The sequence below is a fragment of the Oncorhynchus gorbuscha genome, unplaced genomic scaffold, assembly GCF_021184085.1.
Source record: "Oncorhynchus gorbuscha isolate QuinsamMale2020 ecotype Even-year unplaced genomic scaffold, OgorEven_v1.0 Un_scaffold_141:::fragment_3, whole genome shotgun sequence".
NCBI classification, from domain to species: domain Eukaryota; kingdom Metazoa; phylum Chordata; class Actinopteri; order Salmoniformes; family Salmonidae; genus Oncorhynchus; species Oncorhynchus gorbuscha.
In genome coordinates this window covers 1,155,834-1,170,358 of record NW_025744684.1, presented here as the reverse complement: position 1 = coordinate 1,170,358, position 14,525 = coordinate 1,155,834, and the positions used below count along the sequence as shown (strand labels likewise).

Here is a 14,525-nt window from a genome sequence, read left to right as displayed (position 1 = left end):
AGAGCTGCTTCTCAAAGAGAAACACACGAATCATCCGCCGACGGAAACAACAGAATGAGGGGAAACTAGTGAAAAGCTAAAGAGAGAGGAAAAGCGGAGAAAGGAGAGACAGACAGAGGCACTAGTTGCTCTGAGAGGGAGGGGGACAGAGCGCGTGTGCTCAATGATCCCAGGCACAGCTCTAATCTGCCTCGCGCTGCCGCTGCACTACCCACGCTCATTTGCATAATGCTGGACCTGCTGTCATTAAAACATAGGCTTGTTACAGTTGGCTAGGCTTCATTCAGTGTGTGTTTGTTTCCCTGAAGCCCAAGCCAGAGCATCAAATAAATCCCTGCCAGTCCTAAATGGATAGACTAAATGTCACTCACCTTAGAAAGGCCATTTCAGTTTGCTGCATTTCCTTTCTAAAGCAGCATATACATGATCTTGGTTTCAAGGAAAAATTCTAACCACAAATAGGTGTTAAGTGGCATAAAAAATTCCAAGTCCAGGCACACGTGAGGGTTTGCAAATTAAAAATCCTTTGATATGTAGTCATAACTAAAATACACCAACGAGTATCGGCTAAAGCCTAAATCAGGCTGACAAAAATTAACAGCTTTTTAACTGAGCCTGTGGGTCTGAGAGCTGGTGCTCCAATACCGTTTGCCAGACGGTAGCAGAGTAAACAGTCTATGGTTAGGATGGCTGGAGTCTTTGGCAATTGTTCAGACCTTCCTCTGATATAGAGGTCCTGGATGGTTGTTGAGCATGGCCCCAGTGATGCACTGGGTTTCCCCACCAACCTCTGTAGTGCTTTGTGGTTAAGTTGCAGAGGGAGCGGTTCAGTCCCAGGATCTATAGGTTGGTGAGTTTCTATCCCGTGTTGTATCACAACCAGCCGTGATCGAGAACCCCATAGGGCGGCGCACAAATTGGTCCAGTGTCATCAGGGTTAGGGGAGGGTTTGTCCGGGGTAGGCCATCATTGTAAAATATGAATTTGTTCTTTACTGACTAGTTAAATAAAGGTTAAATAAAACAATACAAATACACATACAGCACCCGTTCTGCCAGTCACATTCTGTTAACGGTCCCCAAAGCACACACATCCCTGGGTCACTGCTCTTTTCAGTTCGCTGCAGCTAGCGACTGGAACAAGCTGCAAAACACACTCAAACTGGACAGTTTAGCCTTTTTGCCTCTTGCTAAGCCGTCATTGTAAATAAGTGTACAGTCCCTTCAGAAATTATTCAGACCCCTTGACTTTTTCCACATTTTGTTATGTTACAGCCTTAATGTCAAATTGATTAAATCACTTTTTTTTCTCCTCATCAATCTACACACAATACCCCATAATGACAAAGCAAAAACAGGTTTTTAGAAATGTTTGCTCATTTAGATCTTTCCTTTACTGAAATATTACATTTACATAAGTATTCAGACCCTTTACTCAGTACTTTTTACTCAGTCTTCTTTGGTATGACGCTACAAGCTTGGCACACCTGTATTTTTTCTCTGCAGATTGGATGGGGAACGTTGTTGCAGTTATTTTCAGGTCTCTCCGGAGATGTTCGATTAGGTTCAAGTCCGGGCTCTGGCTGGGCCACTCAAGGACATTCAGAGACTTCTTCCATTTAAGAATGATGGAGGCCACTGTGTACTTGGGGTCCTTCAATGCTGCAGAAATGTTTTGTTACCCTTCTCTAGATCTGTGCCTCGACACAATCCTGTCTCTGAGCTCTACGGACAATTCCTTTGACTGTGGGACCTTACATAGACAGGTGTGTGCCTTTCTAAATCATGTCCAAACAACTCAATTTACCACAGGTGGACTCCAAGTTGTAGAAACATCTCTTGTTGACTTCTGTGATCGAAAAAGCCTTGGTTTCATGCATGTCAACATCAGAAGCCTCCTCCCTAAGTTTGTTTTACTCACTGCTTTAGCACACTCTGCTAACCCTGATGTCCTTGCCGTGTCTGAATCCTGGCTCAGGAAGGCCACCAAAAATTCAGAGATTTCCATACCCAACTATAACATCTTCCGTCAAGATAGAACTGCTAAAGGGGGAGGAGTTGCAGTCTACTGCAGAGATAGCCTGCAAAGTAATGTCATACTTTCCAGGTCCATACCCAAACAGTTCGAACTACTAATTCTGAAAATTACTCTCTCCAGAAATAAGTCTCTCACTGTTGCCGCCTGCTACCGACCCCCCTCAGCTCCCAGCTGTGCCCTGGACACCATCTGTGAATTGATTGCCCCCCATCTAGCTTCAGAGTTTGTTCTGCTAGGTGACCTAAACTGGGATATGCTTAACACCCCGGTAGTCCTACAATCTAAGCTAGATGCCCTCAATCTCACACAAATCATCAAAGAACCCACCAGGTACAACCCTAACTCTGTAAGCAAGGGCACCCTCATAGACGTCATCCTGACCAACTGGCCCTCCAAATACACCTCCGCTGTCTTCAACCAGGATCTCAGCGACCACTGCCTCATTGCCTGTATCCGCTACGGTGCCGCAGTCAAACGACCACCCCTCATCACTGTCAAACGCTCCCTAAAACACTTCTGTGAGCAGGCCTTTCTAATCGACCTGGCCCGGGTATCCTGGAAGGACATTGACCTCATCCCGTCAGTTGAGGATGCCTGGTCATTCTTTAAGAGTAACCTCCTCACCATTTTAGATAAGCATGCTCCGTTCAAAAAATGCAGAACTAAGAACAGATACAGCCCTTGGTTCACTCCAGACCTGACTGCCCTCGACCAGCACAAAAACATCCTGTGGCGGACTGCAATAGCATCGAACAGTCCCCGCGATATGCAACTGTTCAGGGAAGTCAGGAACCAATACACGCAGTCAGTCAGGAAAGCTAAGGCCAGCTTCTTCAGGCAGAAGTTTGCATCCTGTAGCTCCAACTCCAAAAAGTTCTGGGACACTGTGAAGTCCATGGAGAACAAGAGCACCTCCTCCCAGCTGCCCACTGCACTGAGGCTAGGGAACACGGTCACCACCGACAAATCCATGATTATCGAAAACTTCAACAAGCATTTCTCAACGGCTGGCCATGCCTTCCGCCTGGCTACTCCTACCTCGGCCAACAGCTCCGCCCCCCGCAGCTCCTCGCCCAAGCCTCTCCAGGTTCTCCTTTACCCAAATCCAGATAGCAGATGTTCTGAAAGAGCTGCAAAACCTGGACCCGTATAAATCAGCTGGGCTTGACAATCTGGACCCTCTATTTCTGAAACTATCCGCCGCCATTGTCGCAACCCCTATTACCAGCCTGTTCAACCTCTCTTTCATATCGTCTGAGATCCCCAAGGACTGGAAAGCTGCCGCAGTCATCCCCTCTTCAAAGGGGTGACACCCTGGACCCAAACTGTTACAGACCTATATCCATCCTGCCCTGCCTATCTAAGGTCTTCGAAAGCCAAGTCAACAAACAGGTCACTGACCATCTCGAATCCCACCGTACCTTCTCCGCTATGCAATCTGGTTTCCGAGCCGGTCACGGGTGCACCTCAGCCACATTCAAGGTACTAAACGACATCATAACCGCCATCGATAAAAGACAGTACTGTGCAGCCGTCTTCATCGACCTTGCCAAGGCTTTCGACTCTGTCAATCACCATATTCTTATCGGCAGACTCAGTAGCCTCGGTTTTCCTAATGACTGCCTTGCCTGGTTCACCAATTACTTTGCAGACAGAGTTCAGTGTGTCAAATCGGAGGGCATGTTGTCCGGTCCTCTGGCAGTCTCTATGGGGGTGCCACAGGGTTCAATTCTCGGGCCGACTCTTTTCTCTGTATATATCAATGATGTTGCTCTTGCTGCGGGCGATTCCCTGATCCACCTCTACGCAGACGACACCATTTTATACACTTTCGGCCCGTCATTGGACACTGTGCTATCTAACCTCCAATCGAGCTTCAATGCCATACAACACTCCTTCCGTGGCCTCCAACTGCTCTTAAACGCTAGTAAAACCAAATGCATGCTTTTCAACCGATTGCTGCCTGCACCCGCATGCCCGACTAGCATCACCACACAGGATGGTTCCGACCTTGAATATGTGGACACCTATAAGTACCTAGGTGTCTGGCTAGACTGCAAACTCTCCTTCCAGACCCATATCAAACATCTCCAATCGAAAAACAAATCTAGATTCGGCTTTCTATTCCGCAACAAAGCCTCCTTCACTCACGCTGCAAAGCTTACCCTAGTAAAACTGTCTATCCTACCGATCCTCGACTTCGGCGACGTCATCTACAAAATTGCTTCCAACACTCTACTCAGCAAACTGGATGCAGTTTATCACAGTGCCATCCGTTTTGTCACTAAAGCACCTTATACTACCCACTACTGCGACTTGTATGCTCTAGTCGGCTGGCCCTCGCTACATATTCGTCGCCAGACCCACTGGCTTCAGGTCATCTACAAGGCCATGCTAGGCAAAGCTCCGCCTTATCTCAGCTCACTGGTCACGATGGCAACACCCATCCGTAGCACGCGCTCCAGCAGGTGTATCTCATTGATCATCCCTAAAGCCAACACCTCATTCGGCCGCCTTTCGTTCCAGTACTCTGCTGCCTGTGACTGGAACGAATTGCAAAAATCGCTGTAGTTGGAGACTTTTATCTCCCTCACCAACTTCAAACATCAGCTAGCTGAGCAGCTAACCGATCGCTGCAGCTGTACATAATCTATTGGTAAATAGCACACCCATTTTCACCTACCTCATCCCCACAGTTTTTATTTATTTACTTTTCTGCTCTTTTGCACACCAATATCTTACCTGTACATGATCATCTAATCATTTATCACTCCAGTGTTAATCTGCAAAATTGTAATTATTCACCTACCTCCTCATGCCTTTTGCACACATTGTATATAGACTCCCCTTTTTTTCTCTGTGTTATTGACTTGTTAATTGTTTACTCCATGTGTAACTCTGTGTTGTCTGTTCACACTGCTATGCTTTATCTTGGCCAGGTCGCAGTTGCAAATGAGAACCTGTTCTCAACTAGCCTACCTGGTTAAATAAAGGTGAAAAAAAAAAGGATGCTCAATGGAAACAGGATGCACCTGAGCTCAATTTCGAATCTCATAGCAAAGGGTCTGAATACTTAAGTAAATAAGGTATACATTTTACATTCTGTATGAATTTAGAAAATGTTTGAAAAACCTGTTTTCGGTTTTTCATTATGGGGTATTGTGTGTAGATTGCTGAGGATTTGTTTTTATTTAATCCATTTTAGAATAAGGCTGTAACGTAACAAAGTGCGGAAAAAGTCAAGGGGTCCGAATACTTTCTGAATTGTTCTTAATTGAAAAATACAGTTTCTACCCGTGCCTCACCTTTTTGGGCCTTAAACTCAATCGTTAACCTATACAAAATCCCAGCATCTCTCAAACAATGTTTCAGAACATCTTTAGCAACAGCAGTAAAATGTAAACAATATATGCTACATAGTTAATATACTGCATTTCTTATGGCACACAAAATGTTCCTGACTATTCTTACCATCATCGTTGGTTTGTAGTAACTTTGTTGCTTTATAAATCTGTGATTTTCACCACCAGGATTTCTGCTTTTGACATACAGAGAGTAAATCCAAAGCTTACCAGGAGTACTGCTCCAGATTTAAATGCATTAGATCTACACCAGGAATACCTGGTTTCAATGGCAACGTTTACTGTGCCACCACCACAACCCACCTCCCATCCTCCCATGTCTGACTCACCAGCTGGGTCTCCAGTGTTCTCCTCTGTAAAGGAAAGGTCTTCAGGCTCTAGCTCATTCTTCTTACTGTCTGCTGCACCTAGCACCCTGGCTAGAGCTCTGGACAGGCCTGGGGCTTGGGGGCTGCTCTTAGTCAGGCTGAAGGCCTTCACAGGCAGGGCAAGGGGCGGTGCAGGGGCTGAGAGGCTCCTCTGGACCTGCAAGGAAGGAGAACTGTTAGATATGTGGACCTTCTCAGATCTGTCGCAATATGAGTGAAACCCTTTACACAGTTTTGGATAATGTTATTTGTCATATGCTTTATAAACAACAGGTCTGGACTAACAGTGAAATGCTTACTTACTTTACAACAGAGAAATAATAGAAAAAAACACGTAATAATAAAATAATAGATACACAATGAGTAACGAGAAGCTGACAAAAAAGCTATTTGTTAACTAACACCCCCTTACTAGGCCTGACTGTGCTGATAGCTACTTTCAGGAAAAATGTACTTACTATGACTGAGATGTGTGGTTGTTCCACCTTGCTATCTGAAGACGGATGCACTAACTAAGTAGCTCTGGATAAGAGTGTCTACTAAATGACTACAATGTAAATGTAAACCATTGAATTGTTTTTTAAAACTAACTATTTAGCAGTCTTATGGCTTGGGGCTAGAAGCTGTACAGGGTCCTGTTGGTGCATTGGTAGTGCTTGCCGTACGGTAGCAGAGAGAACAGTCGATGTTCTGGGTGGCTGGAGTCTGAACATTTTTAGGGCCTTCCTCTGGCACCGCCTGGCATAGAGGTCCTTGATGGCAGTGAGCTTGGCCCAGTGATGTACTGGGTCGTACGCACTACCCTCTGTAGTGCCATGCGGTCGGATGCCAAGCAGTTGCCATACCAAGCGGTGATGCAGCCCCTCCACTACAGCCCTGTCGATATGAATGTGGCTCGGCCCTCCGTTTCCTGTTGTCTACCATCAGCTCCTTTGTCTTGCTGACATTGAGGGAGAGGTTGTTGACTCTGACCTCCTCCCTATAGGATGTCTCATTGTTGTCGGTGATCAGGCCTATCACCGTTATGTCATTGTTGCCTACCCTCACCACCTGGGGGCACCCTGACTGGAAGTCCTGGATCCAGTTGCAGAGGGAGATGTTCAGTCCCAGGGTCCTTACCTTAGTGATGAGCATGGAGGGCACTATGGTGTTGAACGCTGAGATGTAGTCAATGAACAGCCTTCTCACGTAGGTGTTCCTTTTGTCCAAGTGGGTAAGGGCAGTGTGGAGTGCAATACAGATGGTGTCATCTGTGGATCTGTTGGCGAGGTATGCGAACTGGAGTGGATCCAGGGTGTCTGGGATGATGGTATTGATGTGAGCCATGTGAGCATTTCATGACTACAGATGCTACATGGCAATAGTCATTTAGATAGGTTACCTTGGTGTTCTTGGGCACAGGGTCTATGGTGGTCTGCTTGAAACATGTAGGTATTACAGACTGGGTCAGGAAGAGGTTGAAAATGTCAGTTTAGACACTTCCCAGCTGGTCAGTGCATGCTCTGAGTACGCGTCCTGGTAATCTGTCTGGCCCTGCGGCCTTGTGAATGTTCATTTGTTAAAGGTCTTACTCACATCGGCTAGAGAGAGAAGTAGCTCCAATATGACTCCTATGTTTAGTTACTTAATTACTACAATAGTAATAGGGGTCACATTTGTGGCGAAGGATGAAAGTGAAGTGGACCGTGTGTTCACCTTGTAGAGCACGTTCCCCGGGGCGAGTTTAGGGGCCAGAGGCTCCAGTTCAAGCGGAGTACCCACAGGGGAATCAGGAGGACCAGCCAGGGAGGCTCCAGGAGGGACGAACCGGGGCTTCTTCGCCATGTTACCAAAGACCTGGCTGGGGGCCCCTGAGCGACGCATCCTGTCTGTGAGTGAGGGGGTATTTGTAATATTTGATAAAATCATTTCACATCTATAAGAGGGCTTATGGGTAGCCAACCCTGAGCCCCCTGGAGATGGAGGCTTTTGTTCCCTACTGTAACACCTTATTCAGCTAGCTAACTAGCTAACCAATGTTCTAGTAAGCAGCTGATTAGTAAAAGGCAGCTAGTTAAATAACAGATTTACATAACATAGCTATATATTAATTCCATTCAGTGAACATGGCCCTTGAATAGTTAGTTCAGATCAATGAGATGTATGGGTTTATACCAATGATGAGTTTATACACGTCATTGTTGGTTCAGATAGATACATTACGTTAACTGTTAGTGTAGCTAGTTAGCCCAAATTAGTGCAGAACACTTCAACATTTTCATCTCATCGTCTATAACAACCAACTAGCTTGTGACAATATGTTGGAAAGATAACATAAGGCATAAATGTGTGTTTAATACATACCTATTTAGTCAAGCAAGCCTCTGCTTTACAGTTAGTTACAAGAAAACAATGATACACAACTCTTCCGAGAGGAATTCTCCCGCTAAAGTGGCGTAAACTGCTATTGGCTACGTCTTACGTAGAGGGGTGGAGTCTAGTGTTAGTGGGTGCACTCGTTTTCTGCTCCCGCGCCCCCAAACGGTGGCGTTTGCTCTAGTTCGGTCGTCTTGCGACAAGAAACACAATCTGCCGCTGTCAACTGGTGTCATGCCGGTAGAGGTAAAAACGAGTGTACAGTTTGACTTCTAAATAATCTGATTTTCGCCAGTTGATGCCATGGTTAATTTAACCGATTTACGATAATAGCCTGCCTAGGACATTCAGACTCATTTATGAAACCGATCGATATTGATTGCATGGATACTTGTGTTATAAAATGTCACGTCAATTTGAAGGAGTTTGCGGAATTAAATTATTATTCCAATTGAGATGTCATCTGTCATGGACTGAGCGCTGGTGGTAAGTAAACAACTCTAGAGAATAAAAGTCAAATAAGCGCTGGTGGTAAGTAAACAACTCTAGAGAATAAAAGTCAAATAAATGGTCAAATAAATTACATCCTGGCAAGCATTTCTGCTAAATCCCACACATTGCAAAAAGCAGGTACTGGTCAGAAGGTTGCTGCATGCAGAATTGATATTCAACATCGCAGAATACAGACGTTTTACTGAAATGCATAAACTGCTATTGAGTTACACTAGAGTTGATATTTTCCATATTATCATAATGCATGATATTAAAAATGCATATTGAAAGCGCATTGTCGATGGCCATGGTATAAGTAGTGGGCTGTAGTAGGCTAGAGAGCTAGGCTTTATATCCTATGGTGTTGCTGACACGTGGTGGCGATGTCATCATCATAACTATGATATCTCTTTGTTTATTGCCTGTTTGGTTGACATCTCCCTCTCTCATCTCTCTCTCTCTCTCTTTGTCTCTCTCAATTCAATTTCAATTCAATTTAAGGGCTTTATTTGCATGGGACCAATTTGCTTACATTGCCAAAGCAAGTGAAATAGATAATAATCAAAAGTGAAATAAACAATAAAAAAATAACAGTAAACATTACACTCCCAAAAGTTCCATAAGAATGAAGACATTTCAAATGTCATATAATGTAATATACAGTGTTGTAATGATGTGAAAATAGTTAAAGTATAAAAAGGAAAATAAATAAACATAAATACAGGTTGTATTTACAATGATGTTTGTTCTTCACTGGTTGCCCTTTTCTTGTGGACACTTTTCTTGTGGCAACAGGTCGTCACAAGTCTTGCTGCTTTGATTGCACACTGTGGTATTTCACCAAATAGATATAGGAGTTTATCAAAATTGGATTTGTTTTTGAATTCTTTGTAGGTCTGTGTAATCTGAGGGAAATATGTATCTCTAATATCTCTCACTCACTCACTCACTCACTCACTCACTCACTCACTCACTCACTCACTCACTCACTCACTCACTCACTCACTCACTCACTCACTCTTTCGGGTTTGCTTTTTGATGTCTGATGTGGGGTAAGAGTGCAGTGGGGATGTTGTCATGGAGTCTGTAATCCAATCAGAGAAAATGGGAGCGTAATCCATGATAATCCCACATCCAAAGAGACAGAGAGGGAAAGGGATGAGGGAGAAAACATATTTGTAGATACACATGTTCCTGTTTGAATGGAACTGCCTTTAATGTGTTTGTTGCTTCATCAGGACCCCCTGTAGAATATAATAATTCATCCCAAGGGATGTATCCTGCCAAAATGTCTGAATAAAACAAATAGATAAATCAGAATTACTTACAGTAGGCCTAGTCTTCCTTTCATCACTTGCTCTTAACATATGTGTGTGTGTGTGTGTGTGTATGTGTGTGTGTGTGTGTGTGTGTGTGTGTGTGTGTGTGTGTGTGTGTGTGTGTGTGTGTGTGTGTGTGTGTGTGTGTGTGTGTGTGTGTGTGTGTGTGTGTGTGTGTGTGTGTGTGTGTGTGTGTGTGTGTGTAACTCTGTCTGTCTGCGGTCTCGTCCAGCAGATGGCTGCCTGGGCAGAGGATCCCTGTTGCTAGGGAGACTTCACCACAGAGACATGGAACTTGAGAGAGCAAATAGAGGAGGGGTCAGAAGAAACCCTCACCTAGGGTAAACTACAGAGACAGGAAAGAGAAGAAGAGGAGGAGAAAGGAGAGGTCCAAAGAGGAAGAAAGGACTGAGGGAAGAGAAGGAGAGTCATAGAGAGTCTCAGGTAAGGGTCAGTGTATTCTGTCAAATAAAATGCCATTAGAATAGAGAGTCATAGGGGCTCAAAAACAGAGAAAACCAGGAACATTGAGGAGGAAGTTAACACTGCTGTATGGGTGTCTGGCTGTTTTTGCTCTGCATGGATCTGTGTGTCTGTGTGCTGTAGGATGGGTTATGACCTGGAGAGGTTTGTGGGGTACGTGAACGAGGGGCTTCTGTGCTGTGTGTGTCGGGATGTGTTGGAGCTCCCCCTCCAGGCCCCTTGTGAACATGCCTACTGTGACGCCTGCATCAGCTCCTGGCTCATACACCACCACTCCTGCCCTGAGGACAGACTTCCACTGGACATCAGCACTCTGAGACCACTGCACAGGTACACACGCTCACACAGAAACACCCACGCAGACACATACACACTCACACAGAAACACTCGATTACACACTCTATAATATGGTTATTCCAACAACCACTGGCTGGTCTGGTCTGTGTTAGGTACATGCGTAATGACCTGTCTAGGCTCCAGATCCGTTGTGTTAACTCTGGCCAGGGCTGTGATGCCGTCTGCTGCCTGGAGACACTTCACACACACGAGGACGAGTGTCCATTCACCTTCATATCCTGCTCCTCCACAGGTACTACAGCTCTGTGTGTATTACAGTCAGGGGAGGCTGCTGAAGGGAGGACGGCTCATAATAATGCCTGGAATGGATTCAATGGAATGGTAACAAACATGTTCTTTCCATGTGGTTGATACCATTTCATTGACTCCATTCCATCCTCCTCTCAGCAGCCTCCACTGATTACAGTGTATTACAATAGAGTGTGTGTAAGTGTATTAGTGAATTGTATAGTATACTACATGGAAGTGTGTTTAGTTTAGACGGAGCAGAAATGATATGACACCTGTGTGAGGGGAGCAGGTGGTAGACCAGTCGTCATGGTGACATCATACAGCGCCCAGCTGGGATGAACAATGACCTTAGCTCCAGGTAGCAGATGCTCTTAGGTACAGATCTAGGATCATCTTATCTTAACCAAATCCCAACCTTTACGATTATGGGTGAAATGCAAATAAAAGACACTAGATCTGTATTGGGGAAACATACAACTACTCAGGGAGGGATCCCACCTACATTTTTAATGAGAAACATCCCCCAGAGGATGAGAGCCAATGCAACAGATGGGTGGGGGGGTGGGGGGCATTGGGTGGGGGGGGTATTAGGTGAACTCTCACGTGTCTATGACCTGTTGTTGGCAGGTGGAGACTACATATGTTACCAGTGCGGTAGGTATCAGGGTGTTGGCGTTTGTGTGGTATTGGATTGGATTGTGTTTCATTCATTTGCATGATTAAAAACATAAGTTCTCATCCTTCATCCTCATCCTTTTGCTACTGCCTCTCTGAGTGGGGGAGTGCTTGAGTGCCATGCAATGCAGTGGAGTGGGGTAGAAGAAGGCGGAGTGAGGTAGAGGAAGGCGGAGTGAGGTAGAGGAAGGCGGAGTGGGGTAGAGGAAGGCGGAGTGGGGTAGAGGAAGGTAAGCGGGGTAGAGGAAGGCGGAGTTGGGTAGAGGAAGGTAAGCGGGTTAGAGGAAGGCGGAGTGAGGTAGAGGAAGGCGGAGTGAGGTCGAGGAAGGCAGAGTGAGGTAGAGGAAGGCGGAGTGGGGTAGAGGAAGGCGGAATGAGGTAGAGGAAGGCAGAGTGAGGTAGAGGAAGGCGGAGTGGGGTAGAGGAAGGCGGAGTGGGGTAGAGGAAGGCGGAGTGGGGTAGAGGAAGGCGGAGTGGGGTAGAGGAAGAAGAAGGTGGAGTGAGGTAGAGGAAGGCGGAGTGAGGTAGAGGAAGGTGGAGTGAGGTAGAGGAAGGTGGAGTGAGGTAGAGGAAGGTGGAGTGAGGTAGAGGAAGGTGGAGCGGGGTAGAGGAAGGTGGAGTGAGGTAGAGGGGGTAGAGGAAGGGATTGGGGGTGAGAAAGACAGTGAGAGACTTTCAGTAGGTCTCAAGTGTTGCTCTCTAACTTCGTCTTTCTGTTACTTTCTGTATCCCTCTCAACTTCTCTTTCCTCTCTCCACCACCCCAGGTTGTCCGGTGCAGGTGGAGAGGAGGGGTCTAGAGTCTCACCTGTTAGAGTGTGAGTTCCGCAGCAGGGCGTGTCTTAGCGGCTGTGGCCACACGCCCCTCTCTGTAGACCAATCACAGCACAACTCTGTTGCGGAGCTACGAACAGAATTGGAGCTGCTCAGGTTTGTGTGTTTGAGGTGATGGATTGAGATATATTAGGATGTTATATCTGTGTCGTTCCTAACAAATCCTTGACAAAGCTGTGTCAATATTTACAATATTCTAGATCCTCAAGGGCGACGTCATTGCTTTTCTACAATGGATATTGTGATTTATTGTGACACGTGTGTGTTTGTGTGTGTTGCAGGGCAGAGATGTTGGGTAAGGTGGAGGAGGTGAGGCGTGAGATGGAGTCGAGGCTGGACTCTCAGAGGAGACACATGGTGCAGAAAGAGGCTCTGCTGAAGAGCGAGGTGGAGGACCTCAAGGTGACACACATATGTACTACCTATAGGAATGTGTGTGTTTGTGTGTGTGTTATGACACATCCCTGTGTGTGTGTGTAGGGCCAGGTGTCGAGGGTGATGTGTGATGTGCGGGCTCTCTTGGGGGCTGAGCGCCTGCGGAGACAGGAGCTGGCAGAAGCGGATCTAGAGAAGAGGGAGCTACTGGAGATGCTCCGGAGCCTGCAGCCATGCAGGGGCCAGCGGAACAGAGACGAGCCAATCAGAGGACTGCATCAAGACGGGACAATTAGGAGCCAGCATCAAGTGGAACACCCAACCAGGGGCCTGCTGAGGGCGGGGCCAACACAGGCTTCTACTCAATCACTAACCTCGGCGTTGCCCACTCCAGCCTTATACCCGCCTACCTCCCCACAGCCAGGGGAGGGGTCACGCAAGGCCTGCCCCCGCAGCCTTACCCTCGACTGCATCAAGAGCAGAGAGGTCACCGTCATCTGAGGGGCCATTCCTAATGTTACTGGGTTATGTTCAGTACTGGGTTATGTTCAGTACTGGGTTATGTTCAGTACTGGGTTATGTTCAGTACTGAGTTATGTTCAGTACTGGGTTATGTTCAGTAGGCACAAATGAGAGAAAATGCTTTAACTTCCTCAATTCCTCCTTCATTTAACAGTCACAGATTTTTTAAATCTGGTGTGGCATCTCCTGAACCCACCCTTGTTGCATCTCCTGAACCCACCCTTGTTGCATCTCCTGAACCCACCCTTGTTGCATCTCCTGAACCCACCCTTGTTGCATCTCCTGAACCCACCCTTGTTGCATCTCCTGAACCCACCCTTGTTGCATCTCCTGAACCCACCCTTGTTGCATCTCCTGAACCCACCCTTGTTGCATCTCCTGAACCCACCCTTGTTGCATCCCCTGAACCCACCCTTGTTGCATCTCCTGAACCCACCCTTGTTGCATCTCCTGAACCCACCCTTGTTGCATCTCCTGAACCCACCCTTGTTGCATCTCCTGAACCCACCCTTGTTGCATCTCCTGAACCCACCCTTGTTGCATCTCCTGAACGCACCCTTGTTGCATCCCCTGAACGCACCCTTGTTGCATCCCCTAAACGCACACTTGTTGCATCTCCTGAACCCACCCTTGTTGCATCCCCTGAACGCACCCTTGTTGCATCTCCTGAACCCACCCTTGTTGCATCTCCTGAACGCACCCTTGTTGCATCTCCTGAACGCACCCTTGTTGCATCCCCTGAACGCACCCTTGTTGCATCTCCTGAACCCACCCTTGTTGCATCCCCTAAACCCACCCTTGTTGCATCTCCTGAACCCACCCTTGTTGCATCTCCTGAACCCACCCTTGTTGCATCCCCTGAACGCACCCTTGTTGCATCTCCTGAACCACCCTTGTTGCATCCCCTGAATGCACCCTTGTTGCATCCCCTGAACGCACCCTTGTTGCATCTCCTGAACCCACCCTTGTTGCATCCCCTGAACGCACCCTTGATGATTGGCAGATACCTGTGACATTGCTTCAACTCAGAGAAAACCAGCCTGCTGAGATCCTAAATAAAGTCTGCTGAAACACCTCTGATCTCTGGTCCTCTTAAGGTACAATAGTATTTTACT

The 14,525-nt window shown here is 46.6% G+C and overlaps 2 protein-coding genes across 7 annotated transcripts in view; one reads left to right on the top strand and one right to left on the bottom strand.

The window, feature by feature from the left end:
* LOC124017055 (DNA repair and recombination protein RAD54B-like) overlaps positions 1-8,194 on the bottom strand; it is a 38,527-nt gene extending 30,333 nt beyond the window's left edge. For 3 of the 4 annotated variants that reach the window (XM_046332426.1, XM_046332428.1, XM_046332427.1), the window contains exons 1-3: positions 8,111-8,194; positions 7,463-7,635; positions 5,729-5,924 (exon numbers count right to left, since the gene is read on the bottom strand). In XM_046332426.1, coding sequence (XP_046188382.1) covers positions 5,729-5,924; positions 7,463-7,630 — 364 coding nt within the window. In that variant the 5' untranslated portion in view covers positions 7,631-7,635; positions 8,111-8,194. The remainder of the gene's footprint in view (positions 1-5,728; positions 5,925-7,462; positions 7,636-8,110) is intronic. The other variant, XM_046332429.1, reaches the window with a different exon arrangement.
* A 218-nt stretch (positions 8,195-8,412) lies between these two features.
* LOC124017023 (RING finger protein 151-like) lies at positions 8,413-14,483 on the top strand. Of its 3 annotated transcripts, none has more exons than XM_046332362.1 (7): positions 8,413-8,608; positions 10,169-10,377; positions 10,540-10,746; positions 10,891-11,006; positions 12,447-12,609; positions 12,795-12,915; positions 12,994-14,483. In XM_046332362.1, exons 3-7 carry the CDS (start codon positions 10,541-10,543, stop codon positions 13,387-13,389), a joined length of 1,002 nt encoding a protein of 333 aa, XP_046188318.1. In that variant the 5' UTR covers positions 8,413-8,608; positions 10,169-10,377; position 10,540; the 3' UTR covers positions 13,390-14,483. The 3 variants fall into 3 exon arrangements, with proteins under 3 accessions (XP_046188318.1, XP_046188316.1, XP_046188317.1); XM_046332360.1 differs by having other exon boundaries at positions 8,414-8,608; positions 10,867-11,006; XM_046332361.1 differs by having other exon boundaries at positions 8,414-8,608; positions 10,166-10,377; positions 10,867-11,006.
* The last annotated feature ends 42 nt before the right edge of the window (positions 14,484-14,525 follow it).

Excerpts from the sequence above, each read along its gene's own strand:
- LOC124017023 (XM_046332360.1), top strand. The coding sequence starts at position 10,541 with ATGGGTTATGACCTGGAGAGGTTTGTGGGGTACGTGAACGAGGGGCTT. Across the intron at positions 10,747-10,866 it reads ACTCTGAGACCACTGCACAG|GTACATGCGTAATGACCTGT; the intron begins GTACACACGCTC and ends GGTCTGTGTTAG. Across the intron at positions 11,007-12,446 it reads CATATCCTGCTCCTCCACAG|GTTGTCCGGTGCAGGTGGAG; the intron begins GTACTACAGCTC and ends CCACCACCCCAG.